General features: G+C 38.9%; 1 protein-coding gene across 1 annotated transcript in view; it reads left to right on the top strand.

Annotated features, from left to right (window-relative positions):
- The first annotated feature begins 944 nt into the window (after positions 1-944).
- LOC116970384 (G patch domain-containing protein 2-like) overlaps positions 945-18496 on the top strand; it is a 31815-nt gene continuing 14263 nt past the window's right edge. Inside the window, exons 1-3 of the mRNA XM_033017042.1 lie at positions 945-1080; positions 4916-5620; positions 13651-13712. Of these exons, the coding sequence (XP_032872933.1) occupies positions 4929-5620; positions 13651-13712 (754 nt within the window). The 5' untranslated portion in view covers positions 945-1080; positions 4916-4928. The remainder of the gene's footprint in view (positions 1081-4915; positions 5621-13650; positions 13713-18496) is intronic.

The raw sequence follows: 18496 nt of genomic DNA, 5'->3' as shown, positions 1-18496 counted from the left end.
CTTTCATTAGATCATGTGCTAATACACAATTATTCACTTGAAAATAAATTCACAAGATAATAATAACATTAATATCTAGTAGCTAGGCATTGAAGTTAACATAACCAAAACTAAACCTCTAGATCATCTGGATGTGCATTCTACACCTTCTATGATGTTGATATACTGCTGATACTTAACCTTACTCTAGTTCACACTTTCAATAGATCCATCCATCCTGAGTGACATACATCGTGGATTTGAAGAAGGGTCCCGACACGAAAAGTCACCTATCCATGTTCTCCAGAGATAATGGAATTACTCCAGTACTTTAGGCGATTTTTTTGTGCATCATTATCTGCAGTTCCTTGTTTTTACATTAAGTAGACTTGCGTTTCTTTTAAAAATGTCTCAAACGTGAGTTTCCACAATGCTTAAAACCAGACGCCGCTCAACTTTTTTTTCCCTTTTGAGACTATTTCATTTCAGAGCAATTGCCATAATGCCAACAACACGGAAGTCAGTGCATTTCCCTCCCGGGATTTATTATTTAAAAGCTAAGCGTAGGGGCTCTCCCACCAATTGGCCGTACCTACCAGTTGCTACCGAAGTATTCCTGCTCCAGCCCGACCAGGTGCCCCTGCAGCTTGGCCAAAGTTGCCATCTTCCTCTTGTAGTTGTAGTGCGTTGCTATGGAGACGGGAGGAGTCGCCTGCATCATGACGGGCGGGCGGGCGGAGGGAGGGGGACACTTCACATGGTGCAAACTCAACCGGTGTGAAAACACAACTCTGAGCTTCGGTCGCCACGGCTGAAGGAGCATGATTTGATGAAGGCGGCGGTACATCTGAAGAGCGGGCGATGTGAGTGAGGAGGAGGGGGGGGGGGGTTAAAATGGTCCGGGCCTGTTTCCGGTGGACGGGTCGGGGCCTTCCGTGTTCCCTTTACGCCGCTGGCGGCGGCAGAGGCAGATGCAACGTGTTACATCCAAACGGCTCAAAGTTGTCCGTGAGGACCATCAGTCAGTCACAGCACGGTCACCTTTGATGGCCGGTGCGACGGTTGGACTGAATCTGCGTGGTATCGTATCGGCGGTGATTGGTAAGTAGGAGGACGGGGGGGCTGAGCTGAAAGCACCTCATGGTTTCCTTTACATGTGTGAGCGCTCGACCAAGTAGCAGCGGCCAGGGAGGGGAGGAGGGCTGTCCTGTTGTTTTCTTTATCAAAATAAGCATTATTCAATACAGGAAAGGTGCAAAGCATTCTTCCGACATTCTCAGAGGCTATACATACAGTCTGAAGAAAGGTCTCGACCAGAAACGTCACCAATTCCTTCTCTCCAAAGATGCTGCCTATCCAGCTGAGTTACTCCAGCTTTTTGTGTCTTATCTACATACATTCATTGCCGTTTACACAAATCAGACAATTTTACCCCACACCCTTGCCTTCTCATGTGCCCCTCCCCCTGTCCGCGCTGGCTGATTACTATTCAATACCAATTACAATACAATTTACAATTCCCTTCCATCAAATGGTCTGAGACAATCGTATTTATTTAAAAAGTATGGATTGGAAGCCGTACTTGGGTGCAAACACATATGCACACTGTTCCTATGGTGTTATGTGTCACTTTATATGGTTTTGGGTGACTATGTTAATTTCAACACATTGTTGATGTTTAAAATAGTAAACAAACTTGAAAATACTGAGCAATATCTTTTGGCGAGGGAAACAAAGTTACTCTTTTAAATTGATGAACTTTCATTGTTTCCAAGCTGGCCATTATCTGTGAGGAGAGGTTGGACAAACTTTATTGTTTTTTCTTGAATGTCCAAAGCTAAGGAGAAATTAATAGAAATGTATAAAATTATGAGAGGCATATCTCATAGACAGCAAAAACGTTTTCCCAGCGTGGATATGTCAAAGATTAGAGGGCACAGCTTTAAAGTGATAGGGCCAACATTTAAATAATGTGGGGGAAGATTTTATTTTAAAAGCGAGTGGAAGATGCCTGGAATGCCCTAGCAGAGGTGGGGTGGAGGTAAATATGATAGTGGCATTTAATATGTTTTGGAAAGGTACATGGATATGCCAGTATAGATCAGGTGCAGGCAGAGGAGATTACCTTAACTTGCCATCATGTTTGGCACAAATATTGTGGGCCAAAATGCTTGGCCATGTGCTGTACTGTTCTGTGAGACAGCATTTGGAATATTGTGTGTGTTTCTGATCACTCTACTATAGACACTATTTCATTAAGTTGGAAAGAGTGCAAAAAATATCAGCACATCTTCCGTCCCATCAGAGGCCCAAACATTCTCGACCACTGCTACACAACCATTAAAGATGCATACCATTTAAAATCATGACTGCATTTGGAAAATCTGATCATGTGGTTCTGCTTCTACTTCTTCCAGTCCCGCCTCAAGATCCATCTCTTCACCTCTGCCTATCCTTAGCCCCACGTCCCCCTCCCTTTTCATCTGTGCATTAATTGCCTCATATTGTGTTTTGAATTGAATTCTGTCTTTACTTTGTGTACTAGTCATGTCTCTACTATTTATTTCATTCCCCTTACATGTTTTTCCTCTACCTGCTAAATTTTTGTAAGGTGTCCTTGAGACTCTTGAAAGGCGCCCATAAATAAAATTTATTATTATTATTATTATTATTACTTAGAGACATAGAGTGATGCAACATAGAAACAGGCCCTTCTAAACTTTCAGATGGGATAGTTTCAAATAGCATGGAAACATTTGTAGAAAGCACTGTCATGAGGGAGCAAAGGTCAGCAAGAACTAAAGGTAGGCAAGTTCCCACAACATGTTGACCTGCATCCGAGGGTTTTAAAGGAAGCTGCTCTTAAACACTAGATCACATGGGATATTGAGTATAGATTTTGGGATGTTGCGTTACAGTTTTCAGTTGCTGAGGCCACACTTGGAGTATTGTGTTCATATTTGGTCATCCTGCTCTAGGAAAGATGCCATTAAGCTGGAAAGGGCGCAGAGAGGATTTTTTCAAGGATGTTACCAGTACTCAAGGATCTGAGCTATAAGGAGAGTTTGGCCCTATACAACTTTATTCCTAGGAGTGCAGCAGGCCGAGGAGTGTATTATAAAGGTGTATAAAACCATGAGAGGAATAGATAGGGTGAATGCAGAAATACTTTTTCATAGAGAAGGGGAATCAAGAGTTAGAAGGCAAAGGTTTAGAGTGAGAGGGGAAAGATTTAATCGGAACCTGAGGGGCAACTTTTCATGCAGAGGGTGATGGGTATATAGAACACGCTGTCTGAGAAAGTAGTTGAGGCAGGTACAATAACATTTAAAAGACATGTGGACAGGTTCATGGATAGGCAAGGTTTAAAGGGATATGGGCCAAACGTGGGCAGATGAGATTAAATTTGATAGGGGCATCTTGGTCGACGTTGATGAGTTGATCCCTGTTTCCATGCAGTATGAGTTTGCGACTGACGTTTTTCCCCCTTCTGTTTCCTGTGCCCCACCCTCATGCGTACCCATCTCTCCCACTATTCCGTCCTCCCCTGTTCCTTTCCATCTACATCACTTTCTCTAGCTTGAAATTTTGCTCCTCTGCATTCCTTATCCGACACCCTTTTATCCCTTTGTCCACCAATCTGCCAATCAAACCCACCTCACCTGCATCTATTTATCACTTGTCAGGCTATCTTCACCAACCCCTCCCCCACTCCCCCACCCATCTCTCCCACCTCTTTTCCAGCTTTCTCCTCTCTACTACAATCACTGATGAGGTGTCACAATCCAAAATAAAGCCTACGTATGTCCTCCAGAGATGCTGCTTCATTTGCTGAGTTACTCCAGCTCTTTGTGTTTTTTTAAAATCTAAATAGTTTGTTGAGTTTTTGTTTAAAGCTCACCAGCAGATTAGAAAACCAGACATTTTGTTCGCTATTGGCGCTATTGTTCAAAAAGTGGGGAAGACGAAAAGGTGACAGTCTGTTAGTGTAACATCTGTTCTTGGCAAGATGCTGGAATCTACAATCAAAGAAAAATTAACTAGTCATTTAGAGAAGCTTAATGTGATCAAACCAATTCATCATGGTTTTATGAAATGGAAATCATGTTTAATAAATATGCTAGAGTTCATTGGTGATGTACAAGCAGTCTATAGAGGGGAACCTGTGTATATATTGTATTGCAAAAAAAAAAGGCAATTGCATCAATTGGTTAGGAAGGCAAATACATTTTTATTGAATGGGAGTTGGAGTTTAGAAATAGAACATTATTGTTACAATTGTACAGGGAAACATGACATCACATCACAGTATCATATGCGGATTTAATGCCCAGATTTAAGAAGACAATATATCGGCAAAGATGTTATCCAAAGGGATTCACCAGGCTAATTCTTGGGTTGCGAGAATTTACCTATCGTCAGCATCTAAAAAAAATCTACATCTTTAGAGTTTAGAACAATATGAAGTGATCTTATAGAAACATAAAAGATCGTTGGAAGCATGAAGGTAGAATTCTTGAATAAGGGGACATGGTTACCAGAATAGGGAAATACATTTAAAACTGTCGGGACAATATCTTGGAATTCTCTACTTGTGGGGGTTAAATCTTTAGAGATATTTAAAATGAAAGTAGATTTTTTCTTGAAAAATCAGCGAGTTGAAGGCAACAAACAAAAGAGGCCTGAGTAGATCAACCATGATCATTTTGAATGGCAGGCTTGAGAGGCCAAGTGGTCTACTATTTTCTTATGTTTAGAGCATTACAATCATACATTATTTGTGGTAGTATTATATTTTTAACTTATTGTGTGCAGATGTATAATTAATGAAAGATTAAAATTAGACTTGTATTTGTGATTAAAACAGTGACTCCAAATATTATTCCTTGAATGTAATTGCACGTTGATTTATGATGTTTATTGTATCTATTTTAAGGCCTTATAAAAGAATGGATGAGCTGGTGCAAGATCTAGTCTCTGATCTGGAGGAAACTTCTGAGCACACACAAAAGTATGCCAATTTTGAAGATGAAGCCTCCCACAACTCAACATCGTACTTACTGATGCCTCAGGCTAGGAAGCGGAGAGTCGGGAGGAGACGAATGGACATTGAACATCGGATCTGGGAATTTGGTCAATGCATGAGTGATGTTTCTGAATCTAGCCTGGAGGGCACAATTCATGACTACACAGAAAATAACAATTGCAATGATTCGGATGACCATCTCTCAGTTGCCAAGCGTCTGTCTTCCCTGAACGTGACAGCAATCAGACGGAAAAGGCAATCCTGGCATGAGTCAGATTCCATCACGGATAGCAACTTAATTGGTAGATCTTTGCAAAGGAGAAATATGGTCAAACGTATGGCTATAGATTCACCAGCAGAGGTCAGCAATACACTTCACCCATTGACCCAGGGCAATGTTCCAGCCGCAAGCCCAGAAAGAAGCCAAGTACAAATAAGCCAGCTCCATTTCCATTTCCAAGTCCAGGACATCAGCAAAGACAAGATCATCAAGCCAAAGCGACTGCAAGTCCCAGATGAAGGAGTTGGTGTTGAAAGTGAAGAAATATGCAACACAAATAGAGACAAGATGGAGTATGAGGAGCAGAAAGTCTCAGATGATAGCATGAGTGACAGGTTATTAAGATTAATTATCGGGCTCCCTATCTGGAGCCAAGTTGTTGTATTTAAATATAACTGCAGAGTTTGAAATACTTTTGAATTGCCAGTACTTCTTCACATTTAATTTTTAAACCTACACACCAGGGAACACTGAATCACAATAAAACTATGTAAAGTCCGAATTAATTTCTGTCCAGCTACAGTTGAATAGAGACAAGATGGAGTATTGTCAGCATCTAAAAAAAATCTACATCTTTAGAGTTTAGAACAATATGAAGTGATCTTATAGAAACATAAAAGATCGTTGGAAGCATGAAGGTAGAATTCTTGAATAAGGGGACATGGTTACCAGAATAGGGAAATACATTTAAAACTGTCGGGACAATATCTTGGAATTCTCTACTTGTAAGGGTTAAATCTTTAGAGATACTCCCCTTCCTCCCCTTCCTTAACCCTCTAGCTGTCTCCTCCCACCCTCCCATCCGCCCGCCCTCGGGCTCCTCCTCCTCCTCCCCTTTTCCTTCCTTCTCCCCCCCACCCCCCATCAGTCTGAAGAAGGGTTTCGGCCCGAAACGTCGCCTATTTCCTTCGCTCCATAGATGCTGCTGCACCCGCTGAGTTTCTCCAGCAATTTTGTGTACAGTTGAATAATAGTTGTGTTTGTCTTGGCACTAGGACACTGATTTAGATTTTTTTTACTGTTGTTATTCAAACCACTTGCAATAAATGGGCTGTTATAAAAGTTCATTGCTCCTGTATGTAGAATTACTAGTGCATAGAAAAAGTATTTCAATCCCTTTACAGATTACTTTTAGTATTAATGCAAACAACTGAAGAAACTATCGTAGTCATTTTTAAATTGATAATGTTCAAGGAACTATAAAGTTGCCTTTAAGCAACTGATTTCTACCTATCTCTGCCTTCTGGTTTGCATGAAATGCCTTATTTTTTGGACCTTTGCTATTCTTTCAATCATTGGCCCATTCAAACTGCTAAAATGTAAGAATGATTCTTATCACATCATTCCTTCTTGGAATGTGCTGCTACGTCTCTGGAATCTTCTGAATATCTTTCCTTGTTTCATCCATTTCATCTTTAAAATCCTCAGGCTGTTCTTCCCATTGAGATATCCATGTGACTTGTTCCCTTCAATCTCTTTACCCATTGGTGTAAACATCTCTCATGTCAAATCACAATCCTGTCCCCTTTCATGCTTTTTGTATTGCCCTTGGAGAATAACTGACGATCACATTAAAGTGTGCATGTCCATAATGCCAGATCTCTCATCCTTGAACTTTTAAGTCCATATGAGCTTTGTGGCGGCCAACTAATTTCTGGATCTGTTTGGAGCATAATTGAATCCTGTTTTCTGCCAAAGCTGACTTTTTCTGAAAATATCCAGAAGAAAACTTTGAAACTCTCTTTCTGTTCCATCTTCACCCACATTTCCACAAGACTGTGTGTTAGCTTCTGACCTGGCACGGAACCCTCACTATGATCTAATTTTGGTCTTGCTTCACTTCATCTTCTCTGATTTCAATTTTCCCTTGATATGTGTTGAAGCATATACACATGAACAGTGCGAAGAAAGGTCCTGACCTGAAATGTCACCTATTCATATTCTCCAGGGATGCTGCCTGACCTGCTTAATTACTCTGGCACTTTGTATCTTCTCTGATATGCGTTTCCGTGACCATATTCCTGCCAAACTACAGCCTAGCCACAAATTACATCCTCCCTGGACAATCATGGTGTACTGTTCCTCCTCATTCATTTCAGTCTTTTAGCATCAAGAACCACAACATCTTTCTTCTTTGTCCAAGTAAGTAGGACTTTCCAGGTCTAGGTTAGTTTAATTTAGTTTATTATTGTCGTGTGTACCAAGGCACAGTGGAAATCTTTTGTTTGCATGCTATCCAGTCAAAAGATTACATGAATACCATCAACCCGTCTACAATACCAGACAAAAGGTACAACACTTAGTGCAAAGGTATAAAATTGAATAAAGTCAGATTAAAGATAGTTCAGAGGTCTCCAATTATATAGATAGGTGGTCAGGACTGCACTGCACAGAACTGATGAGATGACCGGTCAGTTGCCTGATAACAGCTGGGAAGAAACTATTCCTGAATCTGGAGGTATGTGTTTTCAACCTCTGTACTTCCTGCCTATTGGGAGAGGGAAAAAGAGGGAGTTCCCCAGCAAAATAAAAACATGTAAATGCTGGATATCTAAAATAAAAACTGAAAATATTGGAAAAACTCAGCAGATTGGGTCAGGCAGCAACAGTTGGAAAGAACAACTGTTATTCAGGTTTACCTATGCCGTTGTAGGTTAACAAATTTTAATCTATCAGTGATTTTTTTTTTCTTCTTCCCCAGCTTTATTTTCTTTGATGTGTAGCAGATCCATCTTTTTTTTCCAACCACCTATATATAGCAATGTTACAAAATTTTGAGATTTTAAAAATCAAGTCTGTAATTTATCCCATCAGATAAAGCATAAAAATAAGTTTAATTTGACACCTAATTCACTTTCATATCTCAAGTATTTAAAAAGTTATGGCCATTTTCATACTGGGAAATTAGCATCTTGTTCCCTATTGATTTTCTATGGACATAACAAAAAAGCTGTGATCGTGAACAGTCAAAAGCCCATAACTTTCTTAAAAATTAAGAGAACTGAATGAAATTTTCAGTTATCATAGATTGAAGCATTCTGAAACAAATATAAAATAATCTTACTTGGATGACCTGAAATTAAAGCATATAATTAGTTAGTTACCTAATTGTAGCTAATTTCAGACTTCAATTACTAGATCTAAACATCTATCCATTTCTTAATAAATGATTAACATTTTTAAATAGCCTAAATGTCCAAATAATATTCACAAATAATTCACAATAAAACATGATTTTTAAATCTCATTTACATTAATTTATAGACCAAATGGAAGGAATTTAGTGTTTAATTGCTGTAAATAAATGCCCATTTAAATCAGCTTTCCAGTGGGTCCCTGTGGAACGCGCTGGTTTAGAACGTTCACATTGCGGTGGATTTGTGCCCCAAATGCCCGGAAAAATATTGCGGGATATAATGGGCCCAAAATGAGCTACTCGCAATATTAAACTTAGTATAAAGGGATCTTTAGAAGCCCTTTTTAATGTAAAAATATACAACCTAACTTCTGCTATTTGCTTTATGAGACCCAGCGGTTGCTGGCGGTCGCGGGTTTAGAGATTGATTTTTAAACTACTATAACTATTATTCAAGGCCTTTAAACCTAATAATAGCTTTTGCGACGGGGTCTTCCAGCGATTTTTCGTTAATAATTAACTAGGCTGAACATTTTCGATTGGAACAGCTTAGAGAAAATCGCGTTTTAAACCCGCCCCCTCTAAACGGCGCCAAAATCGCGCACACTTGCAGCGACAGATTTTCAACGACGCTTCAGGTAGGCTTTGCAACATACCTACTATATATATCCTTAGATATAGTATGATTCAACAACATAATTTTGGGTTCCACGTGTATGTTGACAGCACCACAATCTACCTTGTCATCATCACTGTCTACTGCCCTATTGTTGCTTGTGTATTCATTCAGCATTTTTTTTTTTCCAATTAAGCATTAGAAAGACAAAAACTAATTTATTTGGCCTCAACACAAACTTGTTCCTAGCAACTGTTTCCTCCATCTTTCAGAATGTTTGAATTTGATTTTGTATTTGTCACTAAAATCTAGCTTCCTTTAATTCTTTGGCAGCAGTCTGTGCTTGACACCTTATCCTGTCCATAACTTTAACTAGCTGTTTGTACTTCTCTAATATCACTTGACTATGCTCTCAATCAGTCTATTGTAAAAACTCTTATCCATCCTATTTACACTTCCTAACTTGACTATTCCAATGTGTTTCGAAACCTAACGTTTTTCTTCTTTCTAAGACCATTCTCAAAAGCCAATTCAGTGACAAAGTATTTGATCAGCTCTTGTTCGTTGGTTCAGTGCAATTCTTTAATCATATTCTTGAAAAACAGATTTGTGATGCTAAAGATGTGATGTCAATAAATGTTATTGTTAAAAAGGCCAAGATTAGAAACTTGGGTTTATGAAAAGACATTTTTTTGTAAATACTGCCAGTGGTGATTTAAGTACCACAAACAATTATTAGTAACTATTTTCCAATTTCCCCTACTTTTCTGATGTTGCTGAATGATATCTGCACATTATCTAAAGGATCAATCTATAAGTGCAGTAAGCCTTCATATTCATGATGGAATATTAACTGTAATATACTTCACAAGTACCCCTGATCCTATTCTCATTTGGTGATAACATATATTTATATATTAGGAGATATTGGATGGAAACCAAAAGTGGGAACCAAGTTGTATCTTTTTTAAATCTTTATTTGTGATATTAGGTGCAACAATGTAAACTAAGATATCTTTATTATAACCAAAATCAGCTAGTACAGTGCAGCTCAAGTATTGATTGTGGATCATACTGGTTTGCATGTCTGGTGGAAACTACATTTAAGAAATGTGGCCAAAATGTGGGATATGCTTTTTTCCCCCCTCAAAGTCATGGAGTTGTACAGCAAGAGGACTCCTGCCCACCACATTTATGCTGACCTTTTTTCCCCATCTTCACTAATCCCACATGCTTACATGATGTCCTCATACTTCTATGCCATCTTGTATTTGATTTCATCATGTCTGGCAGTAGATGGGGTAATAGTGCTCAATCATTTAATCTTTGTAGAAACCAGAATATAGTGTTTTATGTTTCATTCTACTTGGACTGCAATAATAAAACTCTGCTAAAAACATAATTCCCCAAGTAATTCACTTGAATTCCCTCGGTTTTAAGAGATCTTTCAAAAGATGTATGGTAAATGAAGCTGTAAACATAATACTAATGCAGTATAGTATCTGAAAGTATTAAGCAGTTATCAATAGAACAGCTGATTTGAACTGTCGACAGAGCTTTGTAGAGTTAACTTACTTAGAAATTGATTAGTTACCACTCAGCAACTTTCAGTCAGTAATGCTTAGTGGTTATCGCTCTTCATCAGAAAGTTATCAGCTTCTGTACGCACCAGTCAAATATTCTGTGTGTGGCATGGCATAAGATGGCTGCAGTTTGCTTGGATTACAGATAACTGCTGACATGCTTGGACCAATTTACAGTACTGGAACACCTGAGCTTATGGTTAGAAATATGGGGTAGTAGTGACCCTTTGGCAGCAGGCCTCATCCATCCAGTCTAGGCAGGAGGCACGCCACAATGGTAATTACCTTGGAAGTACTATTTTGACAACACAGATATGTGTAAGTAATCATTTTCCCCCCCACACAGATGAGATGTCACCTGGAGGGCTGAGGAGTATGAGAGTGTTTACAGTTCAGCATGTGACCTAATTCTGGTTTGATTTAGAACACAGCAGTCAGCAGGATTTTTCAATAAGTTTTGGGCAAGCAGGCAACTTTTTAAAAGTAGAAGAACTTTACTGCGATGGTAGATGTGACAGTTGGGAAATATTGAAGCATGTCGAAAATGGGATATAATTCTTAAGTTTTGCAAAGCATGTGCCGAGTACAGAACGTGCTTAAGCTCTACAGAGTTTGTGTTATGCATGATATGGAATAATATAGATTACCGGTCCAAAGAAACTATAAAGAAGCCATTATTTTGGCATTGAAAAGTAAATACAAATCTTGAGAGAGTGAATGCCAGGAACTTTTATTTACATTTATTATCTGAATGGGGCTTAGAAAATACTTTTTTGGTTGTTTAACCTTATGACCACACTAAATCACTAAATATAAATACTTTAAAGCAGTGATATTGAAAATCAGATTAGTGAAGTAATAATTACCTGCAAAAATGATGAGTGTTTGACATAATGTTTTTTAATTCGATCTGCTTCTGAACAAGAATGCAATTAACATGGATGCATTGGTATTCAAACTGGACATCCTCAACTGTCAATCCTCAAATAGCAATATATCAGTCTCTATAATCGGAGTAAGATTTGAAAAAATATAAATGCTTATCATATGCGTACACAGGACATGATAGAGACATTGTTTCTTTTAATCAATTTGTATTGACCAAATCCTTTCATATGGAATTAAGAAAAATAGCAGCCTATCATTACTTGTATTTATAAATAGTTGGTGCTGTGCTATTGTTTCTAATGATTCAACTAAAACCAGTGACCGTCTGAGACCAGTGTCATTGTGATTGAAACAGTGATAGTAGCTTAGCCTTGAATAATGTACTTGCACCTAAAGTATTTCATTGTTAATGTAGCAAAATTAAATGAGCTTCACTTTAAGCATTCGTTTATCTTGGCTTCAGTGCAGTTAAAATAGTGTCCGGGGGGCTCTGTCCTGTGCACGGCTGCCCAGCCAGCAGCTGTCTGTCTCTTCATCTTTTTATTTTTTATTTTAGTTAGTTAAGTGTTTTGTTTGGAGGTCTAGACTTTTTTTATGTGGGGGGGGGGGGGACCGCCCAGAACCTCTGCTTCGGCGGCGGCACAGCGCTGGAGCGCTATCGCGGAGCGGGCGATGCCTTGCCTGGGTCCCCGCGCTGGAGCTCCGGTGAGCTGAGACCGCCGGGAACAACATCGCGGAGCTGCGGGACTGTGGAGCGACCAGCTGCGGGCGGCGGCGCTGAACTTAACATCGGGAGCCTGGGATCTCTAGATGAGATCGCCAGTTGTGGAGCTCCAACCGGCGCGGCTTTGTTGGCTTCGGAAGCTGCGGCCTCCAGTGCGGAAGTGGCCGTTCTAGGGTTCCCAGGCCGCTGGGAGGACTCTCCCGACGCCGGAGCAACATCACCCGGCGAGAACGGCCAGGAACATCGGGCCTCCGTAGAGGCAACTGTGGAGGCCTCAATAGGCCCGACTATGGGTGAACTGGGGTTGGGGACTGGACTTTGTGCCTTCCCTCATGGTGGGAGCCATTGTGGGGGGATGTTCTATGTGTTTAAGACTCTCATTGGTGTTATGTCTGTATTCTTTTTTTTGTGTGCTGCAAAATGGCAAAAAGCATTTCACTTCACTACACCTGGGTGTATGTGAATGTGACTAATAAAATACCTTTGATACTTTGAAATAATTGAAAATAGTGTTTTCATAGGAATATATCTTTATGAAATGCTCAAAAATTTAAATGTGTATGTAAATTATGTGTCATTGCCCCGTTAATGTTTTATTGTGTTAGGAAACAAAATGTAATAGCATTATTTGCTGCATGATATATTTAAAGTAACTTTGGGTGATTATCTGAGCCATATTGATCCAAAACATTGTTTTGACCAATCTTAGTTGACATTTTAGTTAGGTAATTTGAAGTCTTGCTTTCACGTTATCTATGTTTGCATGTATTGTAGGACCATGGGAGCAGGTGTAAGCCAGTTACTCTCTTAAATCTGTTCCATCATTCAACATGATTCTTAATCTACATAGTACACCTTACCTTTCCCCAAATCTTTTAATACATTTAGTTAATAAAAATATATAATCTCATAATTCTTAGATTTTAAACATCAAACTTTACTTGGAAACAATTGCTATTCTTGGGATAAATGACCACTTCTTTTGCATGTGGATGTGTTTACCTCTGATTCTAACTTTAACAATATATCTTCTACTCGGAAATAATTACTCTCGTGCTTTCCTTTCTGTAATTAATCTATATAGCAAATAAATGGGCCCTGGATCATGCCAACTAGCATGGCAAAAAAAAACATTTGATGGAGACAAATAATGAAATACATCAATTGTCTCAGAACCCCTAGTTGTAGCCCCTGGCTTACTGCCAGTGACATATTAGATTTCTGTAGTTTCATGAGGCAAAATAATATGCACTGAAGCAAATGGAATTGTTATATTTGCACTTTATACAAAAAAAATCATCTTATTTTGCCCAGATCTTTGTCAGATTCAACTTCCATCTGACTGCAGCCTTGTCTATTTAAAATTTTATGATTCTGACATCAATTATTCTTTTGATCTATTCTTTTTCTTACTACAGTGAATCGAGCAGCCTCAGCAGCAGCGATCTTGGCTTGTTTACCAATGATGAAGGAAGGCAAGGTATTAGTTGCGTTTTTGTCTTCATTGAAACCATGAAATTATAATTTTGCCTTTTGTATGTTAGTGTACATTAGCAACAAACATTTGTGATTAAAAACAAGTATTCAGCATAAAAAACATTGCTTAGAAATCTGTTTCCCTCCACCCCTCCATTAACAGTGCCATTACACTCTATTCTACCCTTCGTGATGATCAAATACTTGTTTACATTCATCCCTTTTTTCCCCCCACATCCCCAGCATCTCCTCCAGATTCTACCATTTATTCTCTACGATACGATAGAACTTTATTTATCGGAGGGAAATTGGTTTGCCAATAGTCATAAAACACAAGATACACACTATCCACGATAGCGATATCCACGCTAGCAGTAATTTACAGTGGTAAATTGATTTACTAACTATCCCATGTTTGGGATTTGAAAGGTAATTGGAGCTCCTAGAGGAAACCCATGTAGTTACACGGAGAACTTGCAATTTCCACAAAGACCAGGAGCACTGGAGCTGTGAAACAGTAATTGTAATATGTGTAACACTGTTGCACAGTATATATTGGGCACAACTAAATTTCATCATTATATCTAGTTTGTGCTTATTTTTCATGTTGTATAATCATAGAATAAGCTACAGTATCTGGATTTACATGGATTGATGTGTTCAAATTACAGACCAATCACAATATATTGGACGAAAAATAGTTGGCCTCTCAAATCGAGGCCTGCTTACAGTCAAAACTATTTATGTTCCTCATTGGTATACAATATTCTAATAATGTAACAAGTTAATCAGGAATTAACATAGTAATGTAACAAGTTAACAAAACAGATATAATATGTTAATTCCTCATCACTTCATGCATCCATTCATTTTGCAATTATATTTTCTGCTGAATGTGTTGGTAATGGTTGCTGTGCTATTCACTGCTATTGCTAGGTGCTACACCTAGGAGGTACAGTGGCTTGCAAAAGTATTCATACCCCTTGAACTTTTCCACATCTTGTCACGTTACAACCACAAACGTAAATGTATTTTATTGGGATTTTATGTGATAGACCAACACAAAGTGGCGCATAATTGTGAAGTGGAAGGAAAATGATACATGGTTTACAAATTTTTTTACAAATAAAAAACTGAAAAGTGTGGCGTGCAAAAGTATTCAGCCCCCTTTACTCTGATACCCCTAAATAAAATCCAGTGCAACCAATTGCCTTCAGAAGTCACCTAATTAGTAAATAGAGTCCACTTGTGTGTAATCTAATCTCAGTATAAATACAGCTGTTCTGTGAAGGCCTCAGAGGTTTGTTAGAGAACATTAGTGAAAAAACAGCATCATGAAGCCTAAGGAACACACCAGACAGGTCAGGGATAAAGTTGTGGAGAAGTTTAAAGCAGGGTTAGGTTATAAAACAATATCCCAAGCTTTGAACATCTCACGGAGCACTGTTCAATCCATCATCCGAAAATGGAAAGAGTATGGCACAACTGCAAACCTGCCAAAACATGGCCGTCCACCTAAACTGACAGGCCGGGCAAGGAGAGCATTGATCAGAAAAGCAGCCAAGAGGCCCATGGTAACTCTGGAGGAGCTGCAGAGATCCACAGCTCAGGTGGGAGAATCTGTCCACAGGACAACTATTAGTCGTGCACTCCACAAATCGGGCCTTTATGGAAGAGTGTCAAGAAGAAAGCCATTGTTGAAAAAAAGCCATAAGAAGTTCCATTTGCAGTTTGCCACAAGCCATGTGGGGGACACAGCAAACATGTGGAGGAAGGTGCTCTGGTCAGATGAGACCAAAATTGAAGTTTTTGGCCTAAATGCAAAACGCTATGTGTGGCGGGAAACTAACACTGCACATCACCCTGACCACACCATCCCCTCTGTGAAACATGGTGGTGGCAGCATCATGCTGTGGGGATGCTTTTCTTCAGCAGGGACAGGGAAGCTGGTCAGAGTTAACGGGAAGATGGATGGAGCCAAATACAGGGCAATCTTGGAAGAAAACCTGTTAGAGTCTGCAAAAGACTTGAGACTGGGGCGGAGGTTTACCTTCCAGCAGGACAACGACCCTAAACATACAGCCAGAACTACAATGGAATTGTTTAGATCAAAGCATATTCATGTGTTAGAATGGCCCAGTCAAAGTCCAGACCTAAATCCAATTGAGAATCTCTGGCAAGACTTGAAAATTGCTGTTCACAGACGCTCTCCATCCAATCTGACTGAGCTTGAGCTATTTTGCAAAGAAGAATGGGCAAACATTTCAGTCTCTAGATGTGCAAAGCTGGTAGAGACATACCCCAAAAGACTTGCAGCTGTAATTGCAGCGAAAGGTGGTTCTACAAAGTATTGACTCGGGGGCTGAATACTTTTGCACGCCACACTTTTCAGTTTTTTTATTTATAAAAAAATTTGAAAACCATGTATCATTTTCCTTCCACTTCACAATTATGCACCACTTTGTGTTGGTCTATCACATAAAATCCCAATAAAATACATTTACGTTTGTGGTTGTAACGTGACAAAATGTGGAAAGGTTCAAGGGGTATGAATACTTTTGCAAGCCACTGTATATTATCAGCAGATATTTTGTGGGAACTATTACCATTATAAATGCTAACATTTTCACATTTAATATGGAGGGCATGAAACATTCCTTTGTAAATTTATCACTTTGTAATTACATGTCGCTACCAGCAATGGAGCTTTCGTTTCACAGTTTTACAAGGAACTACAAGGAAACTCCTAAGATCCAAGAAAATTTGTTTTCTAAAATTCTAAGCAGTTAAGAAATGTCTAATTATATAAAATGAAAGGGATTGTGATATCAAAGTTAATCATATCTTTACATTTTAGTCCAATTAGACCCCAAACTATAATCATGCTTGGTCAATGTTTCAATCAAGACATTATTTGGTCCCTGAACACTATTACAGCAAATAAAGTTGTGAATATGGTGCTGTTTTTTTTCTAAGTGTATGGTTTATTCACATGCCCTTTTCTTGTAACATTTTCCTCCAAAATAAAAGTTAAAAACCTAATTCAGAGTAAATTTCATTAACAATTTGTATCTCAATACCTTGGTTGTGTGTATGCCTTTTCCATATATCCTAAACATATAGAAAATGTGTTGATTTTTGTAGGAGCAGGAAAGGATGTGGAACTAAAACGTGTACATGGAATTGATGTATAGATCAGCCATGATCTTAATGAATATTACAACAGTGATAGTATTACAACAGTGAATAGTATCCTTCTGTTCTTGCATTTCTAGTAGATAGCTTTGCAATGAAAATGGGAGATCTATGGGATTGTGCATCCAGTGCATATCTATCTTCCTCAAATAAGATTAAAACCCCACAGAGTATTCCAGGTGTGATCTTGATAATACTTCATATAGTTGTTCACAACTTATAGGAGTAGAACGAGGCCGTTCGGACCGTAGAGTCTACTGTGCCATTCAATTATGGCTGATCTCTGCCACCTAATCCCATTTTCCTGCCTTATCCTCATAACCCTTGACACCTGTCTCCACATAACCCTTGGCTTTCCCACATCTATTTTACCCCAACTCTTTTGCAATGAAAGTCAAAGTTATCTTAATTGATACCTTAAGCATTTTCCAAGGTTTTTTTGTAACATGATGCATTTTAGTTGCTATTTCAAAGTGCCACATTAGAAAAGTTAGTAAACCTTCCCATCCCACATCATATATTCAATATTCCTTTGGGATTTTGACCAGATGTACTAAAAGAATAACAAATCTGTGTATTATGGTAAGTTTAAGATCCTGTAGAACAATGGACTTTGGGTTTTTGCTTTGTTTTGCACTAATATTGGGCGATTTATCATTTATTGATTGTTTTATTTTGTTATCTATTGAGTACTGTTCACAGACCTGTAATGCTGCTGCGAGTAAGAATTTCATTGCTACGTTTCAATACATATGACAATTAAGCATATTCACTCTCATGAGCTTGAGTGCACATTTCTATCCATGAGATGTCTAAATTGGTTCTTAATTTGTTTTTAGACTATCTATATTCTATTCTATATTCTATCTATATATTACTAGAACTCTCATCTTGTTTGTACCTATATTTGTATATATATATATATATCTTGTTTGTACCTATATATATTTGTACTTATTATTTGCGCAAAAACGGTACACGATAGCGCAACAATTTTAGGCCCACTTTACTCACCATTGTCCTGGGATGTGCAGAGCTGCCAAGTAGTACAGATTTTCTGTATTTTGTATGGAAATGCGATTAGAATATGGATGTACGGTTTTGTGTTGTTAAATACGGATTTAAATACGCAGTTCAGTTCAGTCTGAAGAAGGGTCTTGACCAGAAACGACACCCATTCCTTCTCTCCAGGCTGCCTGTCCCGCTCCAGGTTTAAACAGAGCGCTGTCAGTTTAACGCGTGGGAATTTAAACGAAGAGCTGTCGGCTACAGCGCTACCAGCTGGAGCGCTATGTGCTTTAAACATAGCGCTGTGGGCTTTACACATAGCGCTATGGCCACTGCGCTATGGGTCACAGACTGTTCAGGAAAATTCTCGTTTAACAATGAGTCTTTGGAATTCTCTTTCTCAGTGGTAGTTGAGCCTTTGATTATTTTCAGGCAGTGGTAAAATTCTGGATACGCCTCGTGGTGAAAGGTTACCAGTGGGATTGCAGTTACATTGGGATTGGCCTTGATTTTACAGAATGGGGAGTGGGCTCAAGGGGGAAGAGAGGGAGGGGTGGAGAGAGGGAGAGGGGAGGGAGATGAAGA

Source organism: Amblyraja radiata, unplaced genomic scaffold (genome assembly GCF_010909765.2).
Source record: "Amblyraja radiata isolate CabotCenter1 unplaced genomic scaffold, sAmbRad1.1.pri scaffold_817_ctg1, whole genome shotgun sequence".
In the NCBI taxonomy this organism is placed as follows: domain Eukaryota; kingdom Metazoa; phylum Chordata; class Chondrichthyes; order Rajiformes; family Rajidae; genus Amblyraja; species Amblyraja radiata.
This window is presented reverse-complemented; position numbering and strand designations above follow the sequence as displayed.